Raw genomic sequence first — 27737 nt, 5'->3', positions numbered from 1 at the left:
AATAACGTAATATTTGTTAGATTTTAATCTTTAATGATTTTATCTTTTTAAATTGTTTTTTTTTGTAAACAGATCTGGCAACACTGGTTATATATTGCCGGCTCGTCCAGCATAAGCGTCGTTGCTGTTCGTATATAATTTACAAAGAGAAGTTTTCAGTATTTCTCCTCAGTGACGCGAAAAGTAGTCTCGCCGAGAGGATTTTTATACAAAAAGCTGTTCAAAATGGTAAGTAATCAATTAAACTTGTAATATATAAGAATAATAGTACTTATAATGAATTATATGAATATCAAACAATGAATGAAACGCTTATATTTCGTTGCACGTGTACCACGTGGTCTCATATAAGCAGCATGATGGACTCCATTAATAAAACTCGAGGCATATTTCACGAGTCAATATGGACAATTTCGATATCACTAAAATTGTTATGATCTTTATTTATTTTATGTTTACTTTAGTTAAAGAAATCGATAATTTGTTCTAGTTCAGTTTTGATTGTTTTAATGGACTATTATTATTGATCTCGAATATCTGTGTTGGAATAGTTATATCTGAAAATTTTCTTCTTTTGTTGTTAAGAATTTCTAATTTTCGATTTTCAAACAACAATATCAAATTAATCTAAACTATGGTCACACAGATATTAAAATGTAGTGTGCGGTAGTTTAGGTTTTTGTAGCTGCTTTTTACCACTAAGTTTGCCTTTTTCCAGACTCATTTAATTATCTTTCCTTTGTTTTGTCTAATTCCCTAGTTCTGGACTTTATCTGTACTAATTTGTTATTGGTTGGCATTGGGGTAAATGTAGTTAGCTGTGCAGGCATGAGAATAGTAGCAAGTGAGAAGTTTGTATCGCTGTCTGCGTTCGGCAGACTCTAGAATTCTCGAGCTGTTGAGTACTTTTCTGCCGAATGCCCTTTATGGCAGCACTGTTTTGGAACGTGTTTGGTATTTTGACGTCACATCTAGTAATGTCTTTCATTTACGCTACTTATTGCTACCTGAAACTGACTGATTATGGCTGCTTTTTGTTCCAATGCATACGTCACTCATTATTCAGCAGATGTAACTTTGTAACAGCTAATGATTGAAAACCCCTTTGCTCAGTTACAACTGTTGACTCTGCTGAATGCAGCCAATATCTCTATTGCAAAATGAAATCATGCATGAACAAGAGTTTCTATTTCTGCTAATGCATGATATTACTCTTTCTCTTGCAGATATCTGAAACTGTTTGATTTTTATTATAGTTAAGTGAGGTTGAAAATGGTTGTTTTGTAATAAAAATTATTGTTGGAAAGAAGTAAAGAAGGTTGTTTCTTGTTTGCCATAAGTCTTGATTTCTCCATTACTAACCATTGTAATTTTGTGCCTAATATTATATGCACAATTGTGCAAACATGAAATTTTGTTCATTGACACAAAGTACAAAGTACAGTGTGACTCAGAAGATTACTTTCGGATACAGAAATGCACATATTGACTTCCAGCAGTGGGTTTAATATATTAAAAACATTTTGACCTATTCATAAGTTTTCTTCAGTTGGAAGACCTGTGAATAGGTTGTTGGTTCTGAATTTGTGTTGAAACTGTTAAAAATTAAACATGCATTCTAGCATTATCAACATGTCACAATATGATGCATTTTTATCACACACAACAAAGTCGTTATAACCTCTTAAAGAAAGAAGAGCAAAGCTAATTCAAAGGTCACTCATCACTTCTGATTTGATGTTACATTAGTGAATAAGTCTGGGTTTTATCACTTGAGTGGTATAAAGGTCTTATAAAAGTTGTTCTATAAAAGTAAAAGCCTCAATAAAGGCCTTACTGAGTTGTTCTATGCTTGCAATAAGTTTACAACTGCAGACAATTTCATTGACATAGAAGAAAAAATTTTGGAATTGCCGAGGGTCAGAAATCAATGAGTTATTTGAAAACCAAAACTTTGAATTTTGTAAATAGTAAATAGTTATCTTTAGAAATGGGAATAAAGAGAAGAAAACTCTGAAATTTAATATTTAATTTGTTACTAGAAATTCTCCCGTCAAGCACAATGAAATATTTTTTATGACAAAGTAGAGATTGAAGAATTGAAAAAGAGTATAGTTTTCAAGAAATTCAAGAAGAGTAGTTATGTTTCTACAAATTAAGTAACCTATACTGCCCATGAAGGCATAGTTAATGTGCAATAATGCACTTTAAATAAATACCAACACACCATGCCGGGATAAAGTTAATAACACACACGGAACCAATAACCAATGCAAAAAATACAAATAAACAACAAACGTTTTCTAATTCCTTCAGAGTTCTTCATCAGGTTTTCCAGCATTTATTAGGTGGAATGTCAATAAGCTTTTGGAATATAAGTTTCGAAGAGCTATTACAAAATTCAAAATCCAAAACATCGTGCGTATTCTTGTGTTTAATCGAGGTATAATGAAACAGTTAAACTGCCTTGTCGAGCAGAATCTGCCAGGCCATCGACAGAACCATCTCCTCCCTGAAATTTATGCATGATGAAGTGAAATTATATTTAAATATCTCCATTGCCTCTAACCATTTAAGATGCTTCACATGAGGTGTAGAGAGGATGAGTCTAGCCAGAGAGGTCAGCTATAATTTCAGGAGCCACAGTGTATGTGGAGAGGGCTGTGGTAGTTCTAGTGTATTGGATGTCAGACAAATGTTCTTGAATCCTGATACTCATGGAGCGTTTAGCCAACCCAATGTACACAAGGTCACTATTGCACTTGTTGTCTCTAATAGGGACACTGTACGGTAGACCCCCCCCTATAACACAGATTCGTATAACATGGTGAAAAAATTGTGATCTAATTCATATAACACGCTAAAAGAGACTCGTATAACACGGTAAAATGTCATTGTCGACTCATGTCGTGACAGGATTGATCGAATCTGGACCAATAATGGATATTGTACAAACTGTTGAGTTTAAACGAGCACTGGACCTACTAAAAAACATTTATTATTCAATGGCCATAAAAATTATATTTTTATTAATGATGTTGCCAAAATTAAGTTATTTTTCTGCGAAAAATTCGCTGATCAGGAAACACGCGTCCACCGTTCGATGAGCCGCTCCACGACAAAAACAAGCTTAAGCAATGGTGTCGTCGAACGGTGCATACTCGGTAAGTAATCCTACAATTTTTTGTTTATAGCATAGTTTATATGATTATTCCCAAAAAATTATATGTGATTTGGAAATGTTGAGTCATTAGTCTAGAATCGATTAATTTTATGGAAGAAAACCTTTCAAACAGCTGTAGCCCCTAAACTGCACACATACCTGGCTGTGATTGGCTCATGTATTTAAGTGACTCATACAACATGGATTCATATAACACGGAACGTATCTACCATGTTATAGGGGGGTCTACTGTATATGCCTGGAAGTATGTTGGAGTTGAGGGTCATTTCCATTATGTAGCATATTGAAATAGAGGGACATCTTCTGAAAGTAATACAAACCCTACATTTATTGGCAATTCTGGCAAATAAAGATCTTGAGTAAGGATTAAAAGTAATAGAGACCCATTCCATTTGCTCAGTTTGGTCAGCTACAGATGCAGATCCTGCCTGGGTACCTTGATAGTGTTCAAGTAGTTTATGCATAATGTTGATTGTGCAATGGCTACCTGCTCTATAAATCTTAATTCTGCTTTACTCAATATTAATTAATAAAGAACAACTGCACACCGGGGTGTATAATACAAAATGTTACTCACAAAACCCTTTAATTAATGTTGAATGTGGCCATCCAGCAATAGTACTTCTTTTGCCTGTCCATTAGACCCTGCAAGAGGATCTCCAAGTCAGGGATGAAGCTTCTTGCACTAGTCTTGGGAGGAAGTGGTGGTGCAAATGCTGGTTCATATTTCAAGACTTCCTTCACAAAGGTTGGCAGTTGTAACCTTTTTGTTGTATCTTGATTGAACAAAAGAATATGCATGTACAATTTTTTGGATTTTGAATTTTGTACTAGCTTTTTGAATCTTATATTCCAAAAGCTTATTGACATTCCACCTAATAAATGCTGGAAAACCTGATGAAGTGCTCAGAAGGAGTTAGAAAATGTTTGTTGTTTATTTGTATTTTTTGCGCTGGTTATTGGTTCTGTGTATGTTATATTAACATTTTAAATAACAGGCTCATTAGATTGTTACTTCTGATTGGATAATAAAATGCCATGTGGCCACTGAAAAGATTTTTTTAATAATTTGTTATAGAAGTGATGCGATGCAGCTATCTTGTTTTAAAATTTAAATTTGATGAAGTTTAAAATATTCCATTTACCAAAATATTTAAAAATTGACTTAAGGGAAATTTCCTCATCATACATGGACATCGTGTGGTCACTGCAACATGACAATTACCGATCCAAAATTGATGAAACATTTATTCTATAGCTAATATTTCTGCAAAATAAGTAGCCTATACTTTCTGTCAGAACATAAAATGAATATAACCAAAATTTCATATGGATTGGACAAAAATTGTAGGAGTTATAAGGAATTTACACACAGATGATTAGTAATAAGCATGAAACAAACTAATTTTAAAATATTACTGTTTTGTTATAAGGTTGTTGAAGAAGGCCAATGGAAGTAGGTCAAAAATGTTTTTAGATGATTAAATATATTGCTACAGTTATACAAGTTGTACTGCTTTCGCTTGGCTGCAGCTACAGTTTTGTCAAATTATTTTGTTATTTTGAATGAGGACTTTACCGTTTTAAAATTTAGCAACTCAAATGTAAAGGGTAACTACTGGTAAATCAAAAGCAGAAAATTTTGTGATGTTATCTTCCTTGCAACTAACAAGTAAATTAATTTGATGCTAATTCACAAAGAAAGATGGAAGATGTCTTGAAACTTATGGGTTGTAGACGGTGTAATTTTTGATACTACTGTTTATCCTTTTTCTCTGTTTTATGGAAAAGCCATGACACCGGGAGACAAATCTTTAACTTTTTGCATTTTGACCTATTATTTAAGAAAGGCCTTCCACAGTCTACAAAAGGAAAATGATAGTAATTAAAGGAGGATTACAAAAATTTTTTAAATTAAATTTTTTAAACTAGTTACTATTAAAAAAGTTTCAGTTCCACAAACTACCTTCTTTTAAAAAATAAAAGAATAGTAAACATATACTTAAGAATAACATCTGAATATGAAGAAGAAAAAAAATTCTATTATTCTTCGTCCAATGTATATGAAGTTTTTGAGTGTGGGTTATCTGCATGGCTGATGGCTTGATGTAAACTTTGCATGGGTAGGTAGGCTACCATGAAAATGCAATAGCCCATGATCACTAGCTACACATCATTGTGCAAGGAGCTGCCACACCAATACGGCAACTCCTTGCGTGTTATATGCAAGTCAAATGCAAAGAAGTGGAAATTTACACATGACAATGCTCAATAAAAAATAAAAGACTGAACAAGAACAAATATTGTATGATATCCTGCTTTACCTTGCGACTGTTCACGTAGCCTAGAATTTGAGACTATACTTTGGTTTCATCCAGTGGTCAACTGCTTGTGAGATTCTTTTTTCACACTATTTACTTTTAAACTTATTTGGATGTAGCAGTGGTGAATTCAGAGAGTAAGGGATGGAAAAGTTTAGTGTGGAAAATGTCACTCCTTGCTGCCCCATGTGGCTACATTCTCACAAAAAAAAATTGGTTCATACCACAGACAGATTGGATAAAGAAACTGAAATAGACTATATAAAAGAAACAATGATTCTGAATGATTATCTGAGTAATTCCCAATGAGGTTGGTGTCAATAAAGTATGAAATGGATTGGTGAACAAATTTGATACGTATTGTACCTGTGTATATAATTATATACAGTTATGCATTATAATTTCTATTAACCCTCATATATGAGTGTTGATGGAAAAAATTTTTCTTAAAAGGGTCAATACAGGAGGTCCTCTTCTTATGAACAATTTGATCATATATCTAAAATTTAAATTTTGTGCAGATTCTGATGTTATCTTGCTGTTTGTGGGGTAATGTTGAAATCAGTCTTTGGCTTATTTTCATAATTTAGTATCGATATTTATACCTAATTTTTTAATATTTTATTGGCTGTATTACATTTTTATTATTTTTAGTTGCAGAAGTTTTTCTTAATTTTCTATATGTTTGATTAATAACAAAATTTTAACATAAGATTTTATTTAAAGATTAATATTTCTAATAATTGTGTTTAAATATTTTAGACTGAAGATGTAAATCCAAAAGCATATCCTTTGGCTGATGCTGCTTTAACAACAAAAATACTTAATTTAGTTCAGCAAGCAGCCAATTACAAGCAGTTGAAAAAAGGTGCTAATGAAGGTAAGTAAAAAAACTGATCATTTTAACTCTTACAATTAGGTAGATAAGAATTGAATGCTAAATTATAAAGATATTCAAAGTTTATTAAAAAAATTAATATGTCAAATTTGAAAGATGTGTTTTGATGATTAATAATTATTTTTGATCTTCAAGCAACAAAAACATTAAATAGAGGACAAGCAGAAGTAATAATAATGGCTGCCGATACAGAACCATTGGAAATTTTGTTACATCTTCCTTTGTTATGTGAGGATAAGGTAAGCCATTGTTGATTTGTTGAAAATTGTGAACCATATTGTTACATAAAATTTAAAAATAGAAAATGTAATCAGAAATTGCATATGTAAAGCTTAAATCAATATAGTATTGGACCAAATATCTAGTTTCTAAGAATTAGAATTACCAGAAAACTTGTCAGTTTTGAATTTGACTGTACAGCTGTAATTTGCCACATGACTGTTTTGCTTTGGTTTTCATGGTGTGTGTGTGTTGCATGAAACCAATTCCAGCGTGATTGCTGCTATACAATTGTTGTTTACTTTCCATTATTTTGTATTTTAAGTATATATTTAACATGTGTCCAGAAATCCAGACCATTTTAGTCTGAAGCTTGCCAGATATTTGGTACTGTACTATATTGCATAATTACATATGCAGTCGAACCTTGCATAACAAGCAAAATAAATTGTGAAAAAATGACTCACTTAACGTGCGAATTTTTATGTAACAAGTGGCCAGGAGAGGGGAAGTCCTGGATTGTGCACATTCTCCATCTAGCACTTGTTCAGCTAGCATCTTAGTGTCGCTTGTGATCACACATTTTTCCAAACTTTTTCCAACACATATTATGTATAAACATCAACAACCACAGCCCATTATATAATAAACACGCCAAATGATATGCCAAATTCTTGGGCTATGTAAAGGCTATAATTTCATATTAGAAATTAATTAATTTGACTAGAGGTAGACAGTTATACTTCCATCTCGTATTAAATTTAATGACCTATTCCAAATTAAATTCCAAAAATGTCTGAATTAAAAATTTATTATTTATAAGTATTAAATTTAATGCAAGATAAAAGCATAACTGCCTACCTCTAGTCAAATTAATTAATTTCTAATATTTAGTTATAGCCTTTGCAAAGTCCAAGAATTTGGCATATCGGTTGGTGTGTTTATCAGACAAATTATCTGATTTTTTTGGTTTTCTGCAAATCAAATTGCATTTCAGGATGGTTCATTCTATGCTAGAAGAAAAAATGATGATGATTCATTCTCCTTAACAATGTTTATTGTATAATTTTCTTTGAATAAACTTTATACATAAAATATTTGAGTATATTTTTCAGCATGGAACGCATTATCATATTTTACACTAATTTCTATGGAAAAAATTGTTTCGTTTAATGAGTGTTTCACATTACGAGTAAGACTCTGGAACAAATTATGCTCATTAAGCGAGGTTCCACTGTACGTAATCAAAACAATAATATCAACAATGTCTTGATATCTAAAATTTTTTAAGTTATAGATTTTTATAATTTATAGGTTGTCATTCTGTTTTTTTTTTTTTTTTTTAACTATAATTTGAAAATTTTTGTATGTAGTAGAAAAAACTTCAAATTAAAGGCACAATAATCTAGGATAAGAAAAAGACATTTACCCCACATACATCAGTTTTCTTTAAATAGCTTCCATATGAACATAGTTTCTGTGTAAAAAGAAATTAAAATGCATAAAAGTGAGATCTTATGACATAAGTAGTGAAGCATTTTAGATATTGTTTTAAATAATTTTTATTTTTTGAAATTCAGGGTTTTTCTCAGATTTTAAGTTTAACAGATTGATTTTCTGGCTTAGTTTTATAGATATTTTTTAGTTCCAAAATGTATTACTTTCTTCAGGATTTAAAATTTGTTTTTTTTTTATGAAAGTTGATACAAGCATGCTTCTGCCAATGTTCATACCATTTATTAAAACAGTCTTGCTGTCTGTCATTTATTAGTATTTCGGCAAAAAGATGGATTAAAGTAGGGCTTTTAAACTATGGGTCGTGAGATTTTAATGCAAAATATTGAAAATAATTTGTGAGAGTTTGAAAATGTCACCCTTTGTGTCATAGGCGCACTTTAATTTTATATTTTTGTATGTTTTTAAACAAATTCTAAAACTGTATTTTTTCATATGTATATATATATATTGTTACCTAATCAATAAATCATCACAAAATATTTATATATCTTTATGTTATATTTTTTGGGTCGTGAAAAAAATCACAATCATAAATGGGGTCATGAATAAAAAAAGTTTAAGAAGCCCTGGACTAAAGCAAGGTTTTACTTTTGTAAAGAAGTCGTATTTATATTTTTGTAAATTTATTAAATGTAAATAACGCCGGCCATGTTTTTTTTTATTTTTACTTAAATGTATTGGTATGATAGTGGCAATAACACCAAAGGTCGCTCTACCTGTTTTTACATTTTTTGGTGGAGGCAGTAGCCTCAAAAGGAAGGTCGTCTCTGAAACTCAATGCATATTGTCTCAGTTTGATTGTGAATGTGATCGTGGGCGTTCATTTATTGCTGTTGCATCATACAATGCATATCTACACGTATCGCAATGGCTTTGCAAACCCAAAGCGGAAGCACAAAACATTAACAATTAAAGAAAAAAGTGAGATTCTGGACTGCCTAAATCATAATGAATTTTTTAGTAGCTTGGCAAGTGAATACGGCATAGGATGTTCCACAAATTATGATATTAAAAAGAACTGCGAGAACATTCAAAAGTTTGTGTCAACCACTGACTTTGGGCCAGGCAAGAGGCAGACACTCAAGAAAGCTGAAAATCCAGAGGTTGAAGAGATGGTTTCTTCAGGAAAGAAACAGGCGTACACCTATTTCTGGGCCCATATTGGCCAAGAAAGCAAAGTTTTTTACAAGGAGATAACAAAAAAAACAACTTTGTAGCTAGCAAGGGATGATTGGAACACTTCAAAAGTCGTCATGGAATACATTTGATGACTGTAACAGGAAAATGATGCATCTTGCATAGAGCCATTTAAATTGAGATTTTTACAAAAAGTGAAGGATTTAGATTTTTGCCCTTCACAGGTATACAATGCAGATGAGTCAGGGCTTTTTTGGCATGTAATACCTAGCAAAACGTTTGTTTCACATAATGAGAATTCTGTACCTGGATGTAAGGTGAGCAAGGAACGTGTAGCCATATTACCTTGTGCTAATGCTTCAGGCATGCACAGGCATTGAAAAATCAAAGAATCCACAAGCATTCAAAAACATTGATTTACCTGTACACTATTATGGACAAAAAAAGACCATGGATGACAAAAGACATTTTCAAAAAATGGTTTTATGAATGCTTTGTGCCAGAAGTTAGGAAATGGTTGAAAGATCATAATCTACCTCAAAAGGCATTACTGCTTCTTGATAATGTTCCCGGTCATCTGTCTGAAGAACTAACAACAGAGGATAAATGTATTACTTCAATGTTTCTTCCACCAAACTGCACTGCACTGATCCAACAATCCAACCAATGGATCAGCATATCATTCAGTTTGTCAAGCAAGACTACAAAAAAAAACTGCTTCTGATAGCCATATCAAAAGACCAACCTATAGAAAAAACATTAAAAGAATTAAACATGAAAGACTTTGTTTTCTCCCTTTGTCAATCTTGGAATGCATTGCCCCCACCAGCTATTACATCGTCATGGAAAAACTTATGGCCAGAAATTGTCACTACCCCTGGCACCGCTCCTCAAATCAGTGTTACTTTGGAAGTCATAGAGCAAGTTGCTACCAAAACGCAGATTAGTTCGGAAAATTTGGAAATCTGGTATCGTGGAATGGATGAAGAAGAAAGTGTGTTCCATCAAATATCTGATGAAAAGATTGTCAACCAAGTTTCTATTCCAATAATAAATCCAGATGATGACAGTGGTGGAGCTGACACTTGTGGAGTAGTTGCAATGACAAAGTCATTGCAACTACTCCACAAGTGTCAGCTAAAGATGCGATTAACTCATTTGAGCTCGGTATGCAGTGAGCTGAAGAGAATGATGCATTGTACAATGAACTTTTACTTCTGAGGAGACTGAGAGACAAGGCCTTCCTCTTGCGTTTAGCCAATGTAAAACAAAAGAAAATTGATGAATATTTGCATGCACCATAAATTTATTTGTTTATCCATTTTCAAATTAAGATCATACATAGTATATACCTTGGAAATACTCTGACATTAATATGTTTAAGTATTATTTTTTTGTAAGTGCTATAGCATTAATGATGTTAATTTTATAATAAACCTTATGCTATCTATTGTGTTGTTTAATTCACTGAGTCCCATATCGTATACTATGTAGTACATATAGATTTTATCTTACCATTTTTATAATTATGTAATTTGTCAGATTACAAGGTACTCCTTTTCAAAAAAGTTCTGGACTACAAGAGGTGGATGGCAGTACTCTATAGTCTGACAAATTCGATCATCTGACACTGCCTTGCAAAACGTTTGTCGGATTACCGCAGGTCTACTGTATACTTTTTGTAATATGCCAAAAATAGAGGGTAGCTTCCATCTTATCTTTTGTTTCTGCTGCTGTCCATTTCCCTCTTAGCAAGGATATCAATTACTTTTTGTTTTAAATCAAACTTAAGTCCAAGTTACTAGATTTATTTTTCAGGTTATATTGAAGGTAATTTTTAGTTAATTAAATATTCAAATTTGTTTTAAGCTGTATCTTATCTAAAGATTAATAATTATAAATTAAATGTAATGAATTTAATTAAATTTAGAAAATTTGGAAGAAAACATTGACCCAGATTGAGACTTGAACATCTGTTCTAAGTCGATAGTCTTGATTAGTGGTTTTTAATCTGGGGTCTGTGGACTTGGAAGGATAAAAATCAACTTATCTTAATTTTGTGTTATTGTGTGAAATTGTTTGTTAATTATTGTGTTAAGAAATAAGCACATACACTATATATTACTATATTGTATGTTTTTTATTTTAATAAATTTATTACTGGTTTCTTTTGTAATTTTATTTATGCATTTAAAAACATTTTTTTAAGAAGGGATCTGTGACCTTATCTAACTGGAAAGGGGGCTAGATAGTCTAGATCAGTGCTGTCCAACCCACGGCCCGCGGACCACAATCCGGCCCGATGTGACTTCCCGTGCGGCCCGCCAACTTTGGTTGAATATTCAAAACTTTCGTTAAGTAAAATTTCCAGCAGTAAAAATTTTAAAAAAATCCACATAAATACTGCAAGTTTCTGGTAGACAAACATAATTTGTGTTTACATTCAAAATACAGTAGAGACTCGTAAATTGGCACCCCGGTAATTTGAAAATATTTTTTTGTCTTGGCCCGCGAACTAAAATAAATTTACAAAACGGCCCAATCTTGATTTTGGTTGGACACCCCTGGTCTAGATAGTAGCCTGAAAAATAATCCAGCACTTTAGACTTAAGTTTGGTTAATGATTTGGGTTTTGATTATGTTATATAAATGCACTTAATTGAAATTTCTGAGATAGATCATCCAACAAGATTTCTTGTGTTATAATTAGATATACCTATATTCAGGGCCGGATTATCGAATAGGCAAAGTAGGCAAATGTCTAGGGCCCGTAATTCGGAGGGGCCCGGCTCCATTAGCCATTGCCTAAAAAAAAAAAAAAAGGCCAACAGCCATCCGTGCATCAGAAGTAATCTCTCCCATGAGATCTCTCGCACCATCTACAAATATTCCTAGGGCCGCCTCTCATAGTAATACTGATGTATGGTTATGATTCATTTTCTACATTTATACTTATATGTCGCGACATTGCATATTCAATGTAGCGTTCAAGTTGCTCGAGTGCGTAGTTATTACAATTCAATAGTGTTTTATAAAACAGTTAAAAAGGGTGACACTACGGTGTGACTTGGGGTGACACCACGATATCTGAACCGGGTGTCACCCATGCTAGCTACGCTAATGTCACATTATATAAGATTTGTTTAGAAGCAACTTATTTAAATAGGGCCCCAATTTAAATTTTGTCTAGGGCCCACTAGAGCAGTGGTCCCCAACCCTATGCCCGCGGGCACCATAGCGCCCGCCAATCGTTTCACGTGTGACCGCCGCTGTGCGACCACGATAAAAATAAAAATATTTCGGTTTTCAATAAAATGCTATGTAAAAGTTTTTTCGTTTTTAATGATTAACCACTCAAAGTAGAAATGGCGTCCAACACAGATAAAAGCACAAAGCGAAATGCGACCGATCTCTTTTTCCCCTCCGCCAAATCTTCACCAACCAAATTTCCCATACCTGAAATGAAATAAACCGGTCCGTTCTGAATATCATAAAATCAAAGTACAGATCACGACTTACAGATGAACACCTTGACGATTGCTTACGAGCAGGAATATCATCATACTCTCCTAATTACGAAGCAATGGCCAATGAAATGCAATGCCAAAAATCACATTTACTTTCAGATTTATATTTTTTATAAAGAATTTTTATACTCTGTAGATTTTGTATGCATTGTTTAGTAATTACTTGTTTTGTAAAAATTATTGTTAATAGTCTTGTGTATGTTTTATTACATTTTTGGAATTAAATGTTTTCTGTACATTATGTGTATGTATTATTAACTATGTCCAAGTATAAATTCACCTTGAAAAAATAAATAGTGCCCACCGTATGGCCGGTATTCTAGAATGTGCTCTTAGGTACAAAAAGGTTGGGGACCCCTGCACTAGAGGCTTAATCCGGCGCTGCCTATATTCATTTTACATTATAAACATTGTATCTAGTTATAAAATTTTATTCAATAAGTGTCTTCATTACATTTCTCCAGGTAATGTCACATGTTATACTAGTACTCTGTAATCATTTAACAATTATAATTAATTTTCTAACTCACATATAAAATAGAATGTGTTATCAAAGTGTTAATAAGATAGCATGTTTACATTTTCAGTATCATGATCATTATTCTGTTATACTATTTGATTTCTATGATTTTAATTATGAATCAAAGCATCTTGAAATGATATGTCATATACTATTTACTACAGTTAAATAAACATATCTGTTCTGATAAAATGAATACAGTCCTTTTAAAAAATACAGTACATTTCTTAAGACTATACATACTAGATGAGTCAATTTTGTTCTCTCTCTTCACACACTGTTGAGGCAATAACAATTCCACAGCAGAGTCAAGTTGGGCTTTTATTGTAGGCTATTCGTTCGCCATACAATAAAAAAAAGTTAAAAATAGTCCTCTAGCAGTGGCATACAAATAAAATCAATAAATACATTTAAAAAAAAATTAAATTAAAAAAAATTTTTTTTTGTAAACAGTCTTTTAAATTTATGTAGCAAAATGAAATTATTGGAAAAACTTAAGTTTTAATTGATTTTTGTTTTTGATCTAAAACTTTTTTAATTTTTCAGAATGTTCCTTATGTTTTCGTGAAATCTAAACATGGTAAGTTTTATGAATTTTGAAGTTTTATTTAAAGTTGATTACAAAATTGAATCATAGTTAATTATAAATATTATATTTCCTACTGAAAGTTAGTTACTTATTATTTAATCAATTACTGGAATGAAATAAATTGACCTTTATATCTGTCTGTAACTTATTTCATTTTAGTAACAAGTGTGAAAAATATCCTGCATTAGTGTACAAATAGAGCATACACAATATATTAAAGTATTTAATAAGCGTAAAGCTCAATTAATTAAATTTTATGCTTGTTTAGCATTGCTTTTATGTTTCATTTTAGTATTTATAAAAATTTCAAATTTACAAATAAAGTAAACAAATAATATACTTTTTATGTCATATTTATTAATCAAACACTCAGTATCAATTTCTCTAAAGTTTCCAGTTCTAGTTAATACAATTAGAAAGAATTTTCAAGGAATTAAATATTTTATAATAAAATACATGTGACTGAATAGAATTAAAATTTATAGCTAACATTGACAATGACTAGAAGTTTTTTATTTGCTGTTTAAGAACTAACCACATTTAAAATGCAAATAAATAAATATACAGTAGAGCATTGTTTATCCAAATCAATTAGGGACTGGGGTTGTTCGGATAACCGATTATGTACGAAAAAATATATTAACCTATCCCATGTTGAAATTTTTCTCCGTTGCATGTCGCTTTGTGTTGAATTTTTCTCCATTGCATGTTGCTTCAAGTTGAATTTTCATAGATTTTAGCCTAATGAAAATTTTTATAATAATAATCGAGGCTATTGTATTGTTAAAAATTATTTCTTTATTTTTTTACAAACAAAATAAATATATTAAAAAATATAAAAACAAAAATATTATACTTTAGAAGTTAATCTAGTATCAAAAATGTTCGATTCAGCACGACACAGTCCGACTGGAAAGCTTTCGGTTAACCAATGGTTTGGTTGACCAGCTTTTGGATAAACGATGCTCTACTGTAAATTGAATTAAATTTTATTCCATTTAATAGTAATAAAAGATTATAGATTAACTCAATTTAAGTAATTTTGTTGTTTTGCATTTGACAAAATTATTATACACTGTATTCAATTCTAACATGCATCCTAATTTTGAAATAAAGTTGTTAGTTTTTTATGGGGAGAATAAAGTAATCAAGTTTTTAAATTTTATCAAGTAACAAGAAATCAGAAAAATGCTACAAATACCAGGAGATAGATGATAATCTTCAGTTATTTAAATCAACTAATCATTCTATACATACTGTATTGCAATATCATCTTGAAAACATTTTAAATGCTAAAAAAAGTTTAAATTAAATATTATTACCAATAAAGCCCATTTGAACTGATGTAACTTTTGAGTTGTTTAGCCAAAATTGTATATTATTAGTGCAAAATGTACCATGTGGTCTATTTGTGACAACTGCTGATTGAATTGTGAATGTAAGATACATGTATATTCTGGACAAGTAAAAATGGATAAAAAATTTATCTTAGAATTTAGGAAATATGATAAAATATTTTAGTTTTAGTAATTGAGTGATAAATTTGACCAAACTTGTTATTAAAGAGAATTATTATAATGAACATTTATCACATGATCACTAATTCAACAACAAATTTAAAATATACTCCATAACAGTTTCAAACTTTGTATCAGAACAACAGAATATCTAAGGTCTAGTAAGTTATATTTAAAAGCAAAACATTTCAAGATGGTTATAAATATATAGACATTATAATACAATTATTTCTAATATTAAATATGGAATATGATATTTCATACACTTACATACAAGTACATAAAATAAAAGTTACAGAATATGAATTAGTAATGTTTTTTATTGCAGTAGATTATTTGTTGTTTTTGTCATTTTGAAATCATTATTGAATACAGTAGCTCTTAAAACTTATTTGTTGACTTGTTTGTCTTAGGTTTCTTTATACAATGTATATACTCAATTCCTACAAGCCAACCAATGCCGTATGTCATTGGGCTAGATATCAGCTATAATAATAAATTATGAAACAATTTGGTACTAGAGGGAGATGTTAGGTGCCATCTCTTAATAAATTTAATAATTATAGTATTTAATTAAGTAAGGTACTGGAAGAAAAGAATCTGCCAGAAGTGGGACTCAATCCCACAACTCCTGTTTACTGTGCAGATGTGTTGCCAATTATGCTACCTGGGCTTCCAGTATGATAAATAAATATTGTAGAATGTATCTTTATATACCGTTATATTAAAGCATAGCTTTAATGTAATGATATATAAAATTAGTTATGCGAAAAATATAAAAATAATAACATTTATATTAAGGATTTACAAATGGAGCTAGTCGATTTGGCATTTGAACAGCTCAAATATTGCCATGGATATTGCCATGTTCACCACAAAATCACTTTGTTGAAGTTGATTTTTAAACTTACCATCTGGCTTTTAAATTAATATTTAATCATTTTAAGTTTATTTTGGTTTCTTGGTAGGAGGATATCATCTCCAAACCTTAAGTTGCTTAAGAATGGTTACCATACAAGATAAGTTACAAATACAAAATAATACAGAAAGCATATTTTAAAAGACAAAAGGCAATTATTTGTTGTGACATCATCACAGTGCAGAACTGCAATTTTTAATCATATTCTTAATTTATTTAATTTAAAATATATGTTTTCCATCTGAAATTAGTAGTGTTTTGCCCCTGTACGTCTACTTTTCCTGGATCATACCTATCATCTATATCGGGTGGCCAACAAGTCGATCGTTAGCGATGTCTTGACTTAATGTATTATATTTGTAACCGAATGCAACTGTATGCATGCAGTTATGACTCGACTCATAAGCAGTGAGTGCACTTCGTACTGAAAAAGTGTATAAACATAGTATGTATTTCACACTTTCCCCTCCCCACTTAGACTATGCCTATGACAACAAGTCGATCGCGACACATTTTTATGATAAAAAGTAGATCTTATGTGCACAAAAGTCGGCCACCCCTGATCTATATAACTTCACTCAGGTGAAAAATTTTTAAATTGAATTCATGTGACTTCTGGTCTAGACTGGAAATTTGTATATAGTTAATCGAGGCCTCCCTGCCCCTAAGCTTTTCTTATCTGGTCTAGTCTTTTAACTATCTAACTTCATTCTCAAGATTATGGAAAGACAGACAAATGGACAACAATGGCAATTTATAGGTCTACAGTTTCAAAATTGGAGCTCAAAAAGTACATTTTACAGATGACACTTGTAGGAACTGTCCTAACATGAATGAAACTATACATCATATCAAGTTGAAGGCTTTTCACACATAAAGACTACTAACATTGACATAACTAAATAACAAACCTAATATATGATAAGTTCGCACTCAAACACAAATTTTTACACCCAGCTATCATACTACAAACATACTTTAGTCAGTCTTGGAAAACCACACACAAAATATATGACTGATTTCATGATCACAAACAAAAACAATTTATAAAAACAGACCAGAAACCATATTTATTGACAGAGGAAAAAAAATCGCATACATCCTAGGACTATCTATTACCACCACAATATACAAAATACATACATCAAACAAATTTAGTAACTATTCAGAGCTCACATGGAATAGAAGCACCTATGAAAAATGGATAACATGAATATGGTAGTCATTCTTCATTACTAGATACATGTTAGGACATGAACCACCAACATCAATAGAACTTTTTTCAATAGATATACTGGAACTTACCTGTATTTGTGTAATATCTAGTAAATGTTTTATATTAAATAGTATTATCTAAGAACATAAAGAAATAAAATGGATATTTATTTTTTTATAGCCTTCCAAAGATTCTACATAGGTATTCTTGGCCTTCTAATTAGAAATTTCTTCAGATCTCGTGTGTATATAAACATAATAAATGATCACTAGATTAGAAAACCTTGTCTAATAATGGGTTTATGCACTTTTCTGGATAATCACTGCCTGCAAACATTTAACATTTTCTATTTTTCTTAGCCATGCCTGTTCAAGAAGTTTTGTCAGTTGGTGTACACTTCATGGAGAAGTGGGTGTTGGTGACATTCTCACTACATGTTCTAATATAGCCTAAACATGTTCATTAGGGGTTGCAGTGTGATGAGTTTGGTAGGTCAAGGCAGTCTGTGGAATTCATTGTTGTTCTCCAATTATTCCTGAGTGAGTCTTGCTCTATGACACAGTGCATTATCATTATCGTGTTGAAACATGGCATTATTGTCAAGAAACATAATCTGGAGGTATGGATGCAGGTGATCACATAAAATGATTCTTGTATTGTTCACCATTTAACAGTTGTGGAATGAAGACCATTGGCTCTAGGCTGTGCTCTCCAAACCATGATATGCTGCCACAAGCTTGTGGAACCCCAACTGTGCAACCTGGGAATGTGGCTTGATGCTGTTTATGCCAGATTCAGACCTGGCCATGAGGTGGTTCAGCATGAAATGGGCTATCACTACAGACAACCTTCTGCCACATGTCCTAGGTCCAGTGGTGCCTTTCCCTTGCTCATGCAAGGCATTGTTTATGATGATGCATGGTCAACAGATCTACCTGTGCAGGTTGACAGCTATTGAATTAAAAATCAGACAATCACCATCTTCTATTTTCTCTTTGTGTTCTAGAACAAATCAGACAGCCAGACCTTTCCTTTTAGGCTACTTAGCTGCCCATTTTTAAAAGTTCCTTAAAACACAGAAAAACCAATAAAAATTAAAAAATTTCTTAAAATTGGTGTGGTAAATCTTACGACGTCTTTAGTTCATCCTTATTCGTTCGGGGTTTCGGCTTCTTTTATCTACTGGAGAATTGCGCTGATGAATGTAGATTAAGCCTGGACGTCCCTCTGATGATGAATTTTGACTAATATGTTTTCATTTCCATCGGATAAATAAATATTTTTTTATACAATTAAAAGACACAGTTGCTCTAAAAATCAGACGATCATCTTCATCTATTTTCTCTTTGTGTTCTAGAACAAATCAGACAGCCAGACCTTTCCTTTTAGGCTACTTTAGCTGCCCATATTGAATCCCTGTTAATGCAAAGTATGTTGCACATAACTGGTCATTGTCAAAACCTGTCTGCTTTGTCTATTGTTGTACACGTAGTGGGTAAACTGTTCCACTATGGCATGTCTTTATTCAGATACCAGTCTTGATATGCAATGCTCGTCTCTTGATCATTCACACATGACTAGCAACTGTGTGGTGATCTGCTGGATGTTTGTGCATGATTCATTCACTCATGATACACCTGGATACTGTGGTACAAGAACAACCAATGAGCGCAACTGTTTTGGAAATACTGGCATCTGTCCTCTGGGTCCCAATGATCTGTCTGCCCTTAGTCACTCATGTTACCCCATTTGTCCATTAATGGCAACTGTTCCTTCTATTATGCAAATGACAGGTCAAAATGTCACAACTGCAGCAAAATGTGACATGATATTCCTCTATCACTTCAAAGATGGTGCTGGTGTGGAGTTCCTAATGCAGTGACCATTCAGTTATATAAATATAAATATTGTGATAATTTTCAGAATATAGTAATTTTCACTTTCAGATTTTATAAATTATATGTTTGGATAACTAGGCTATATTTTTAAAAATATAGCCTAGTTATCCAAACATATAATATGGTAGTCTTGATAGTTTAAGATGCTTCCACTCTTAAGCCGAAGTACACCTACTCAACCAGAATGCATAAAAATTAATGTTTGGGTAATTCAAATAAAGCATGTGATGAGACCCCCTTGTACGCTGAAATTGTAAGCACATTCAAAGGTCTAACATTGGTTTTCAATTTATTGCATTATGAAATGATGTGGTTGCCGTTCGCCCAATACTGTACAGATCATGTATTTTAAGCACAATATTACTATTATTATGGTTACTAAAGTTTAATGCCTTTACTTATTACTTTTTTTTTTTTCCATTGTGTGTGTGTGTGTGTGTATATATTCTATATACAGTATTTTGCATTTTCAATAGTTCAAGGTTGTCTCATTCTCAATCAACTTGAACTATTAAGACTCTTCTGTATTTATATATTTCTTACTGATTATTCAATTGTCATTGATTATATTATAAAAAATACTATAATTGATAAAACTGTGTAAAATATATAGCTAAATAAACTAAACTCTTAAATATTATCTGTAGTTACATACTGTATTTTTAAAAAATCAAAATTTTATTTGCATGCTAAGCTGTTTAATGTTTTAATATTTTTGGAAATTCTTAGCATGTGATTAATATAGCTGATTGCAGGGATGCAGTTTAAAGTTCAAAGACTAGAAACTAATTCTAGCACATATACCAATAAATTATAAGGGCTCTGCAGAGAAGAGCTAATAGTGCTCTGTTGATACTTACTGTTTCCATTGTTCAAATTACCAATTTTCTTTCCTTCATTTTTCATCTAAAGCAGGGATCAGTAAACTTTTTTCACAGCGGGCCACATAACTAAGAGAATGATGGGTTGTGGGCCGCATAACCATTTTGTTCAATACAGTATACTGAATACACAAAAAGTAAAGACAACCAATATATTTATTTACCAATACACAAAACATGATTGCTGCAGCAAGCTTGTAATCGCTTTTCTTAGAAACTTCATTGCAAGTACTTACACAAAAAGCGCTCTGATATCCAGTCACAAAAAGTCGCCAAATTTTTTTATTCACTGATTTTCCTATGCATTAAATTACTGTCAGATGCAAAAATTAGATTGTAAGTAAAAATACCAAAATTGGTCCACTTATTTTAATTTTACTACATAGTAACTTTATATACACTGTATGATATTTCCTTATAAATAAATATATTTTAGCTCCCTTGTCGCACAGTGTGGCAGTGGGCCGGATGAACTGACCTCGCAGGCCATAGTTTGGTGATCCCTGATCTAGAGAAAGGTGTTAATTTTAGAACTACATGTTTAGATTTTGCATGTTTACTTTCATTATTTTAGGAACAAAGAATATGCAGTTATTTAGTAAAAAATTTTATTGTGCAGTAAATGTTATAAATTGTGCTGTCACATTTTTTGAAAAAGATTAAAAAGTTATAATCTTTCATAAGTGAAAAGACAAATATCATTTATAATAAATTTAATTCTTCAATTTTAAATAGATGTAGTCAGTTAAAAAATTGGAAGATAAGAATAATTTATTATTACACTATATTATGAATATAGTTATTAGGTTTCATTTTACATAATAATATAACAAAAAAATTTCTAATTATAAATGAGAAACATATCTACAAGGAATTCATTTTATTGTATTCAATTAATTCAAGCTGTTGTATTTAAAATGTATCTACATTAGGAAATAACTATTCAGTGTTTTAAATGGCATTTATCAGAAGCAATTCAAAGACCAATTAGCAGTAAAAATTGTCTCATACGTTTAATATTGGGCAGTATTTTTTTGCAGAATATTATTGACTACAGGTGTCTGACAAAATGCTTATTGCGTTAAATGGTGTTGGTTAATGATGATAAAGGCCAATTAAAGCTTAAACCATTGCCAATTCATATAGGAAAGCAGTAAACTTCATATTCCTGCCACTGCAGGAGCACTTCTATAACAAGTTAATAAAAAATGAAAAAAGAGGCAATAACTTTCTGTAGAACTCTCATAAGCAAAATACAGCTCTTTCTTGACCTTAAATCGAGTTTATTTAGGAGGTATTGTACCTCTGAAAATATAAGTGAAAAGGCAGACTAGTTTAAAATGAGGTGGAACATTAGTGAAACCTCTTCTATGTGGCTGACAGAATTCCGTTTGTTCTCAAAATCTGTTCAACTGATTTTAATTAAATTAAACTATGCCATTTTCTGTTAATTGTGATGAGGAATTCAGAAATGTAATAAAAAATTTGGGTCCATGACTTCATTTTTGAGATGTAATGTCTTAGCATGAGTGCACATGACAAACTGATGTCATGTGATGTTCCACTGTTGCTAGCATATATTATATGAACTTATACAATTGAGTTTGTTCTTAAAATTTAATCACCAATTTTGGTAAAACTTTGTCATTTTCAATTAAGTGTGATGATGAATCCAAAAATGTAATGATGGTCTATTTAAATGTAAAAAAATATGAATTCCTGACTTTGTTTTTGATATATAGGGGTATTAAAGTGACAATGTACAGTACATGCTTTCTGATGCGACTGAAGTGCACTTAATTGAATGAAGGGATCAAAAATAAAAATAGCATTGCATGCATGTAATGAAAAATAAATGCAAAAAACAAACAAAACACAAGAACAAAGCAATTGATCATGATTACTTTGTTCTTAGATCATCTCTCCGTGCATGGATCTTGCCTCCCATGGCTGACAGGTACAAGGATTGGCTCTTTAGTGGCAGCAAGTGCAAAGTTCACCTGTCCACATTCATCAGGTACCTCTTCTGTACCTAACAAGTGCTGGGATAGCTTCTTTCTTTCCGGCTCCGCCTCAATTCTATTGTTATATGACAAGGTTGCATAATGTCCTAGTTAATTCAGTTTCTTAGTGATTACATTAATTTTCACGTCACTACTGTATTGATAAACTTTTTATTAGTAAAATGAGTATGACAGTCTATAAGATATACTTCCATATTGTTTCTATTTAATAAAGCTACTTATTTTGTTGTTTAATTCTTTATTCTTTTTAAATTTGTAATATTCGTGTCTTAAAAATGTATTTGTTTCAGTTTTTTCTGTTAAATATAAAATGTTTTTTTTTAATAAGTCTGATAAGAGTAATAACTTCAAATATAAAACTTGCATTTCATTTCCTTCTTTTCTTATAAGGCAATTATTTGCACACTTTTTAAAAGGTAGAGTTGTTCTTGCACTTCTCTATATTTTTAGTATAAGTATATTGAACTATACTTTTCTTAGGATATATTTTATTCTGATAAGATTAAGATCTTAGTTTTTGCTAATATACAGTTATATTTTGAGTAAAACAAAAGTAAAATGGCACACAGAGATACTTTTTGCTAAGTTTTGATGACATAATTACAATTAAAATACAGTTATGTTGATTTCCATTTGCACTTTTAAAAAGTATCTTGTGCCTTGCGAATTCCTGTTAAAGGTGACATGACCTTATATGAGAGCAATGAAATTTAATTTTAGGGGTCAAATAAATCTTTGAAATAACTAAATTTATATAAGCAAACAAAAAAAAAAAAATAAGTCATTTTAAACATATCTCATATTTTTTACCCCTGAAGATTTTATAAAATTTATATTAATATCTAACAAAAAATACAAAATTTGCTATTTTTATAAGAGAATAGTGTTTATTATGAATTTATTATAATATGATTTTTGTAACATTGTATAAAATTTTAATGCTGTAACAGATTTCAGTTCTCAGGCTTTGGAAAAAAATAAATAAAATATGCTGTAACTATGGAGACTGAATTTAAATCTGTTATCTTTACATAATATAGCATAAAGCAAATTACAATTTATAGCAATAAGTTTAACAATTAAGGATGTAAATTTTTACTCAAGTGATCAATTTATTGACTAATATAAAAAAAAACAAAAAATGACCTCTTAAAGCACTTTTTTTATTTTAATTTATATTCACTTAATTTCATTTTATTACTATTATTATTACACAAAAAATATTTAATCATTTTTGATTAATTTCTTTACATCGTCACATATTAGGAATATTTAAAATAATAATATTTCATAGATTAGATATATAATAGGTTCATGATTACTATGCTTAAAGTTATCTCTAGATAGCTAAATATGTTTTATTTTGAAAAATGATTTATTCGGCATAATAATTTTAAGTACTCTCGCTCCCATATTTAAAATACAACGTTTAAACAAAATATACTACAACTCTTCGTCTCATAGCAAAAATAAACATTTCTATCCAACGCCAGACCACATCTGCTACTTAAATCAGTAAGGAATTTACTGTTATTACAGAATTTAAAATTCACATATAACATGTGGTGTAATAAAAGGAACAGGAAAGAATTTCTATAATATATATATTGTAAACAATATTCAAAATTGATACATTTATATATTATTAACATATTCTTACATGCTATAAGTCATACGAAAATTTTTTACCCAAAATATAATTAAAATTATTAGATAAAATTTTTAAATGAATTCAATGATTTTATTTATGATTATCATGTTTAATGTTAATTAAATTTCAGCTTTGAATGGCTCAATTCATTTATTTTTAAGTATTTTTAATTCTATGCTAAACTTGAAGAAAATTATTTGCCTATATCCACTTATATTTATGATCATTTATAAAATTTACAAATGCTTTATTGTATATTGTCAGGAATATTATTTTATTTTTCCAAATATTTTAAATAAATATTATTAATTAGCTTGCAATCAGTTTGTCATACATTACATATGAGTATTTCTGTACTTAATAATATTTAATTGCCGTTCTGTGTATTTTAATTATTGATTAGCTTGTTAATATACCAGTAATACGCCAAATAAAGTATAGAAATATTTAATTTCTTATACATATGAATTAGATGTTTGTGAAGTTGTAAATAAATGCTGAAAAAATAGTAAAAAAATTGAAAATTAAAATTTATAAAATTCAGTAGTGGATAATACTATATTATGTTTTGAAAATATATAAATTTTTGTGAACAAATTTGATATTTTTAATTTAAATTTCACTTTTTTTCCGCAATGAAGTTTTTTTTTTAGAAAGAAGCAGACTTTTTAAATTTTTACTTTTCCGGCTCTTATAACAGAGGGAAAGTATGGCATCTTGCAAAAAATGACCCCAGATTTTTACATTTTTGGACTCAGGACACCTTGAAACGTCAAAATGCAAAAACATTTGGGGGTAATTTCCGTATGTATGAATCTGTGGGGGCTCGATTTTGTTTACCCTGTTTGAAGCTTAATAACTTTCGTGCTTTCTGTTGAAAATCTCTGAAATTTTGCAGGGAGGTTTGTTTATTAGGAGAATTGGTGCTATTAAACTTTGGCGATTAAAGGTTGAGAGGTTGGGGAGATAATGGAGTCGTGTGTATCTTCAGCAGAGTCGAACTTAATGATGATTTTACTTGTTACTAGCATTCACAATTGTTTATAAAACTCACTCACCTCAAATTAACTTTTGCATTATAATAATTAAAATTATAAAAAGTTTTAATAAAATATGATAACAGATATCACCAACATTTTGAGTGTTGCCGGGAAAGTCGAGCAACTCCTTGCTGGTTTATTTTAGTTTTGTATACATTATAAATTACGGAGCTATATTTTTTATATAGCTCTTTAATTTATACTGTATACATATATCCCAATATTCCAATGAAATTAATGAGCTATACTTTTTCCAAGATATATTAAGATGGTAATTTTTATATAGAAAATTTAATTTTATATTATAAAATAAAATTAACTTCTTGAATTTGCCATTTCATTGAAAGTTGTAGATAAATATATTGTTATGTTGTAACATCTAAGAAACATTTTTCAGTGTAATGCATTTTTGTTGAGTTACATTTAATATTTTATTTATTATGCTCTGTCATTTTTAGTCGGCGATTTTTCTTGATATTGTTTTGTTTATAAAATAAAAACTGCATGATCTTGAATTTTGATCAGTGTCATCCAAATAATGTTAACAAAATACTCCCAGGAATAGTGTAAAAATATTTATTTGCTTACATAATTTTGTACACTCAAGAATAATTTATGAAAAAATATATTATTGAAAATCTTCCTAGTTTTATTAATAATAAATTATGTATAAAATATAAAATAAATTTTATATAAAGGTATGGAGCAAAGAAAGGGAAGTTTGAAAAGCATTCGAGCTTTTGAAATATTTTTTTTTTTATTATAACTAATTTCTTAATATTGATCTGTACTTGCCTTAAAGCGTATAGCTATAAAAACAGCATGAAAGATTAATAATTTTGTCTGTGTGCTGGTTATACTGAAAATGCAGTAAATAGTTCTTGTAGAGAGATATTGTGTGGACTAAATCTCTTCACTGGCAGCAATCATTTCAGAATATTTATTGATAGATCAATAAATGCATCAAGATAAATTTTATTTTAAATAACTAATGTTTTATATATCTAACATTAATAATATAATAAATATTCTATATTCTAAATTAACATTTTTGTCAATAAGTAATTATAAAGCCTTAATTAAAATAATTAATTTAACGATTATTCTTTTCAGCTTTGGGAAGAGCCTGTGGCGTATCTCGACCGGTTATATCCTGTTCGATTACCATGAACGAGGGTTCCCAGTTAAAGCCGCAGATACAAGTTTTACAACAGGAAATCGAGAAGCTTTTAGTTTAAGACAGTCATTTTTATTTTTATCATTGTCACTTTTTTATTTGACATTTATATTTCCATAATGTATGTATACACTATTTGAGACTTCACCAATAAATTGTTAAATATGAGTTCATTCCAGTAATTTTTGATCGACGTCACTTTATAAAGTCACAGCCATTCACCAACTCACTTAAATTGTCTTCTGCATAACATGCTCACAATTTAAAGATATCATTCTCAGGAAAACTGTCAAAATATCTAATATGTACGTACCTATTCGAAACATCAGTTTACAGTTTAAAAGCTTTTATATTGAAAATAATGTAAATAGTTCAGAGCATCGCACAAATATCAAAGTTTAATGCTTTTCTATTATCCGCGATACGAGAGTTATGTGATAAAATGAAATTTTTTTTCTTTATGTTTTCCGATACAGAAATTGAAACTGTCACAGTACATAACAACTTTATCGTCATCTAACATTTTATATCAAATAATAAATACATGTTGTTTGCCTATAAACGTTAACTGCATTTCTGTGTTTCTTTCTGGGTAAAGCACCGAAAATCTTCCACCTCTCTGAATTACTTAACAGAGATTTTAAGCTAATTGTCTTTTCTTGCTTTTGTCTCTTGCCTTCACTCTACTGGAAGAATTGAATTCCTATTTATATTTTAAAACTAATGTTTGTCTAATCAATAGTTTACATTTTTCTTAGACATTTAGGGAATGACACTGTTAATTTTATTTGTAGTGGAAACATAATTTAATATTGTGAGAAGTTTTAATTTTTGTTTCCAATTAATCTTAATAAATATTCTGAGTTTATACGAATAATAAAATTTGAAGAATTGTGATTTTTTTTTTTAAAATTAAAATTGAGTTTTAATGCATCAGTATTATATTAAACTTTCCAGCAAAAATCCTACCCTTAATAAGGAATGGAAAGTTTTAATATTAAAAATTTCTTCGGCTATTTTATTAATGGAAATTAAGCTTTATTGGAAACACTTGTAACGTGATTTAGTTTATCTTAAAATTTAATAGAGAACTTTATTTTTTAATAAGAAAAACTTCTTTTTTAACAGAAACTCTCCAAGATAAATGTTTATTATCGATTAATTGGAATTTAGAATTTAATTAGTGTAAATTGATATATATGAGCTGAGTTAATAAGATAAACTCTATAGTGTTGTCGTCATCTAGATTTTTAAAAAAATTTAATACCCACTCGCATACCAGCCACCACCTTAAAACAGTTACGCAATTGCCACCAACGTTACTAAAATTTCCTAAAGCAATAATACTTTAAATATTTCCTTTTATATAACGTTAAATGTGTGAAGAGGTATTTTATTTTTTCCTCATCAAGTAACTGTTTAGTCAGTCTATTCGTTATATAAAGTGATTATTGTTTCCCTTTTCTACAATATTCATGGAAAAGTTGGGAAAGAAGCACTT

The 27737-nt window shown here is 30.3% G+C and overlaps 1 protein-coding gene across 1 annotated transcript; it reads left to right on the top strand.

Annotated features, from left to right (window-relative positions):
• Positions 1-83: 83 nt before the first annotated feature.
• On the top strand, positions 84-26404 carry hoip (NHP2-like protein 1 hoip). Its single transcript, XM_067272046.1, has 5 exons — positions 84-228; positions 6268-6385; positions 6539-6642; positions 13871-13904; positions 26173-26404. Exons 1-5 carry the CDS (start codon positions 226-228, stop codon positions 26295-26297), a joined length of 384 nt encoding a protein of 127 aa, XP_067128147.1. The 5' UTR covers positions 84-225; the 3' UTR covers positions 26298-26404.
• Positions 26405-27737: the final 1333 nt, after the last annotated feature.

This window comes from Centruroides vittatus, unplaced genomic scaffold, assembly GCF_030686945.1.
Source record: "Centruroides vittatus isolate TY-2023 unplaced genomic scaffold, ASM3068694v2 contig_417, whole genome shotgun sequence".
Lineage (NCBI taxonomy): Eukaryota > Metazoa > Arthropoda > Arachnida > Scorpiones > Buthidae > Centruroides > Centruroides vittatus.
The sequence above is the reverse complement of the archived record's forward strand: the minus strand, read 5'-3'. Positions and strand labels throughout refer to the sequence as shown.

Bases quoted from the DNA above. Each gene is read 5' to 3' on its own strand.
- hoip (XM_067272046.1), top strand. The intron at 6,386-6,538 runs GTAAGTAAAAAA...TTGATCTTCAAG, and splicing joins GAAAAAAGGTGCTAATGAAG to CAACAAAAACATTAAATAGA. The intron at 13,905-26,172 runs GTAAGTTTTATG...TATTCTTTTCAG, and splicing joins TTTCGTGAAATCTAAACATG to CTTTGGGAAGAGCCTGTGGC.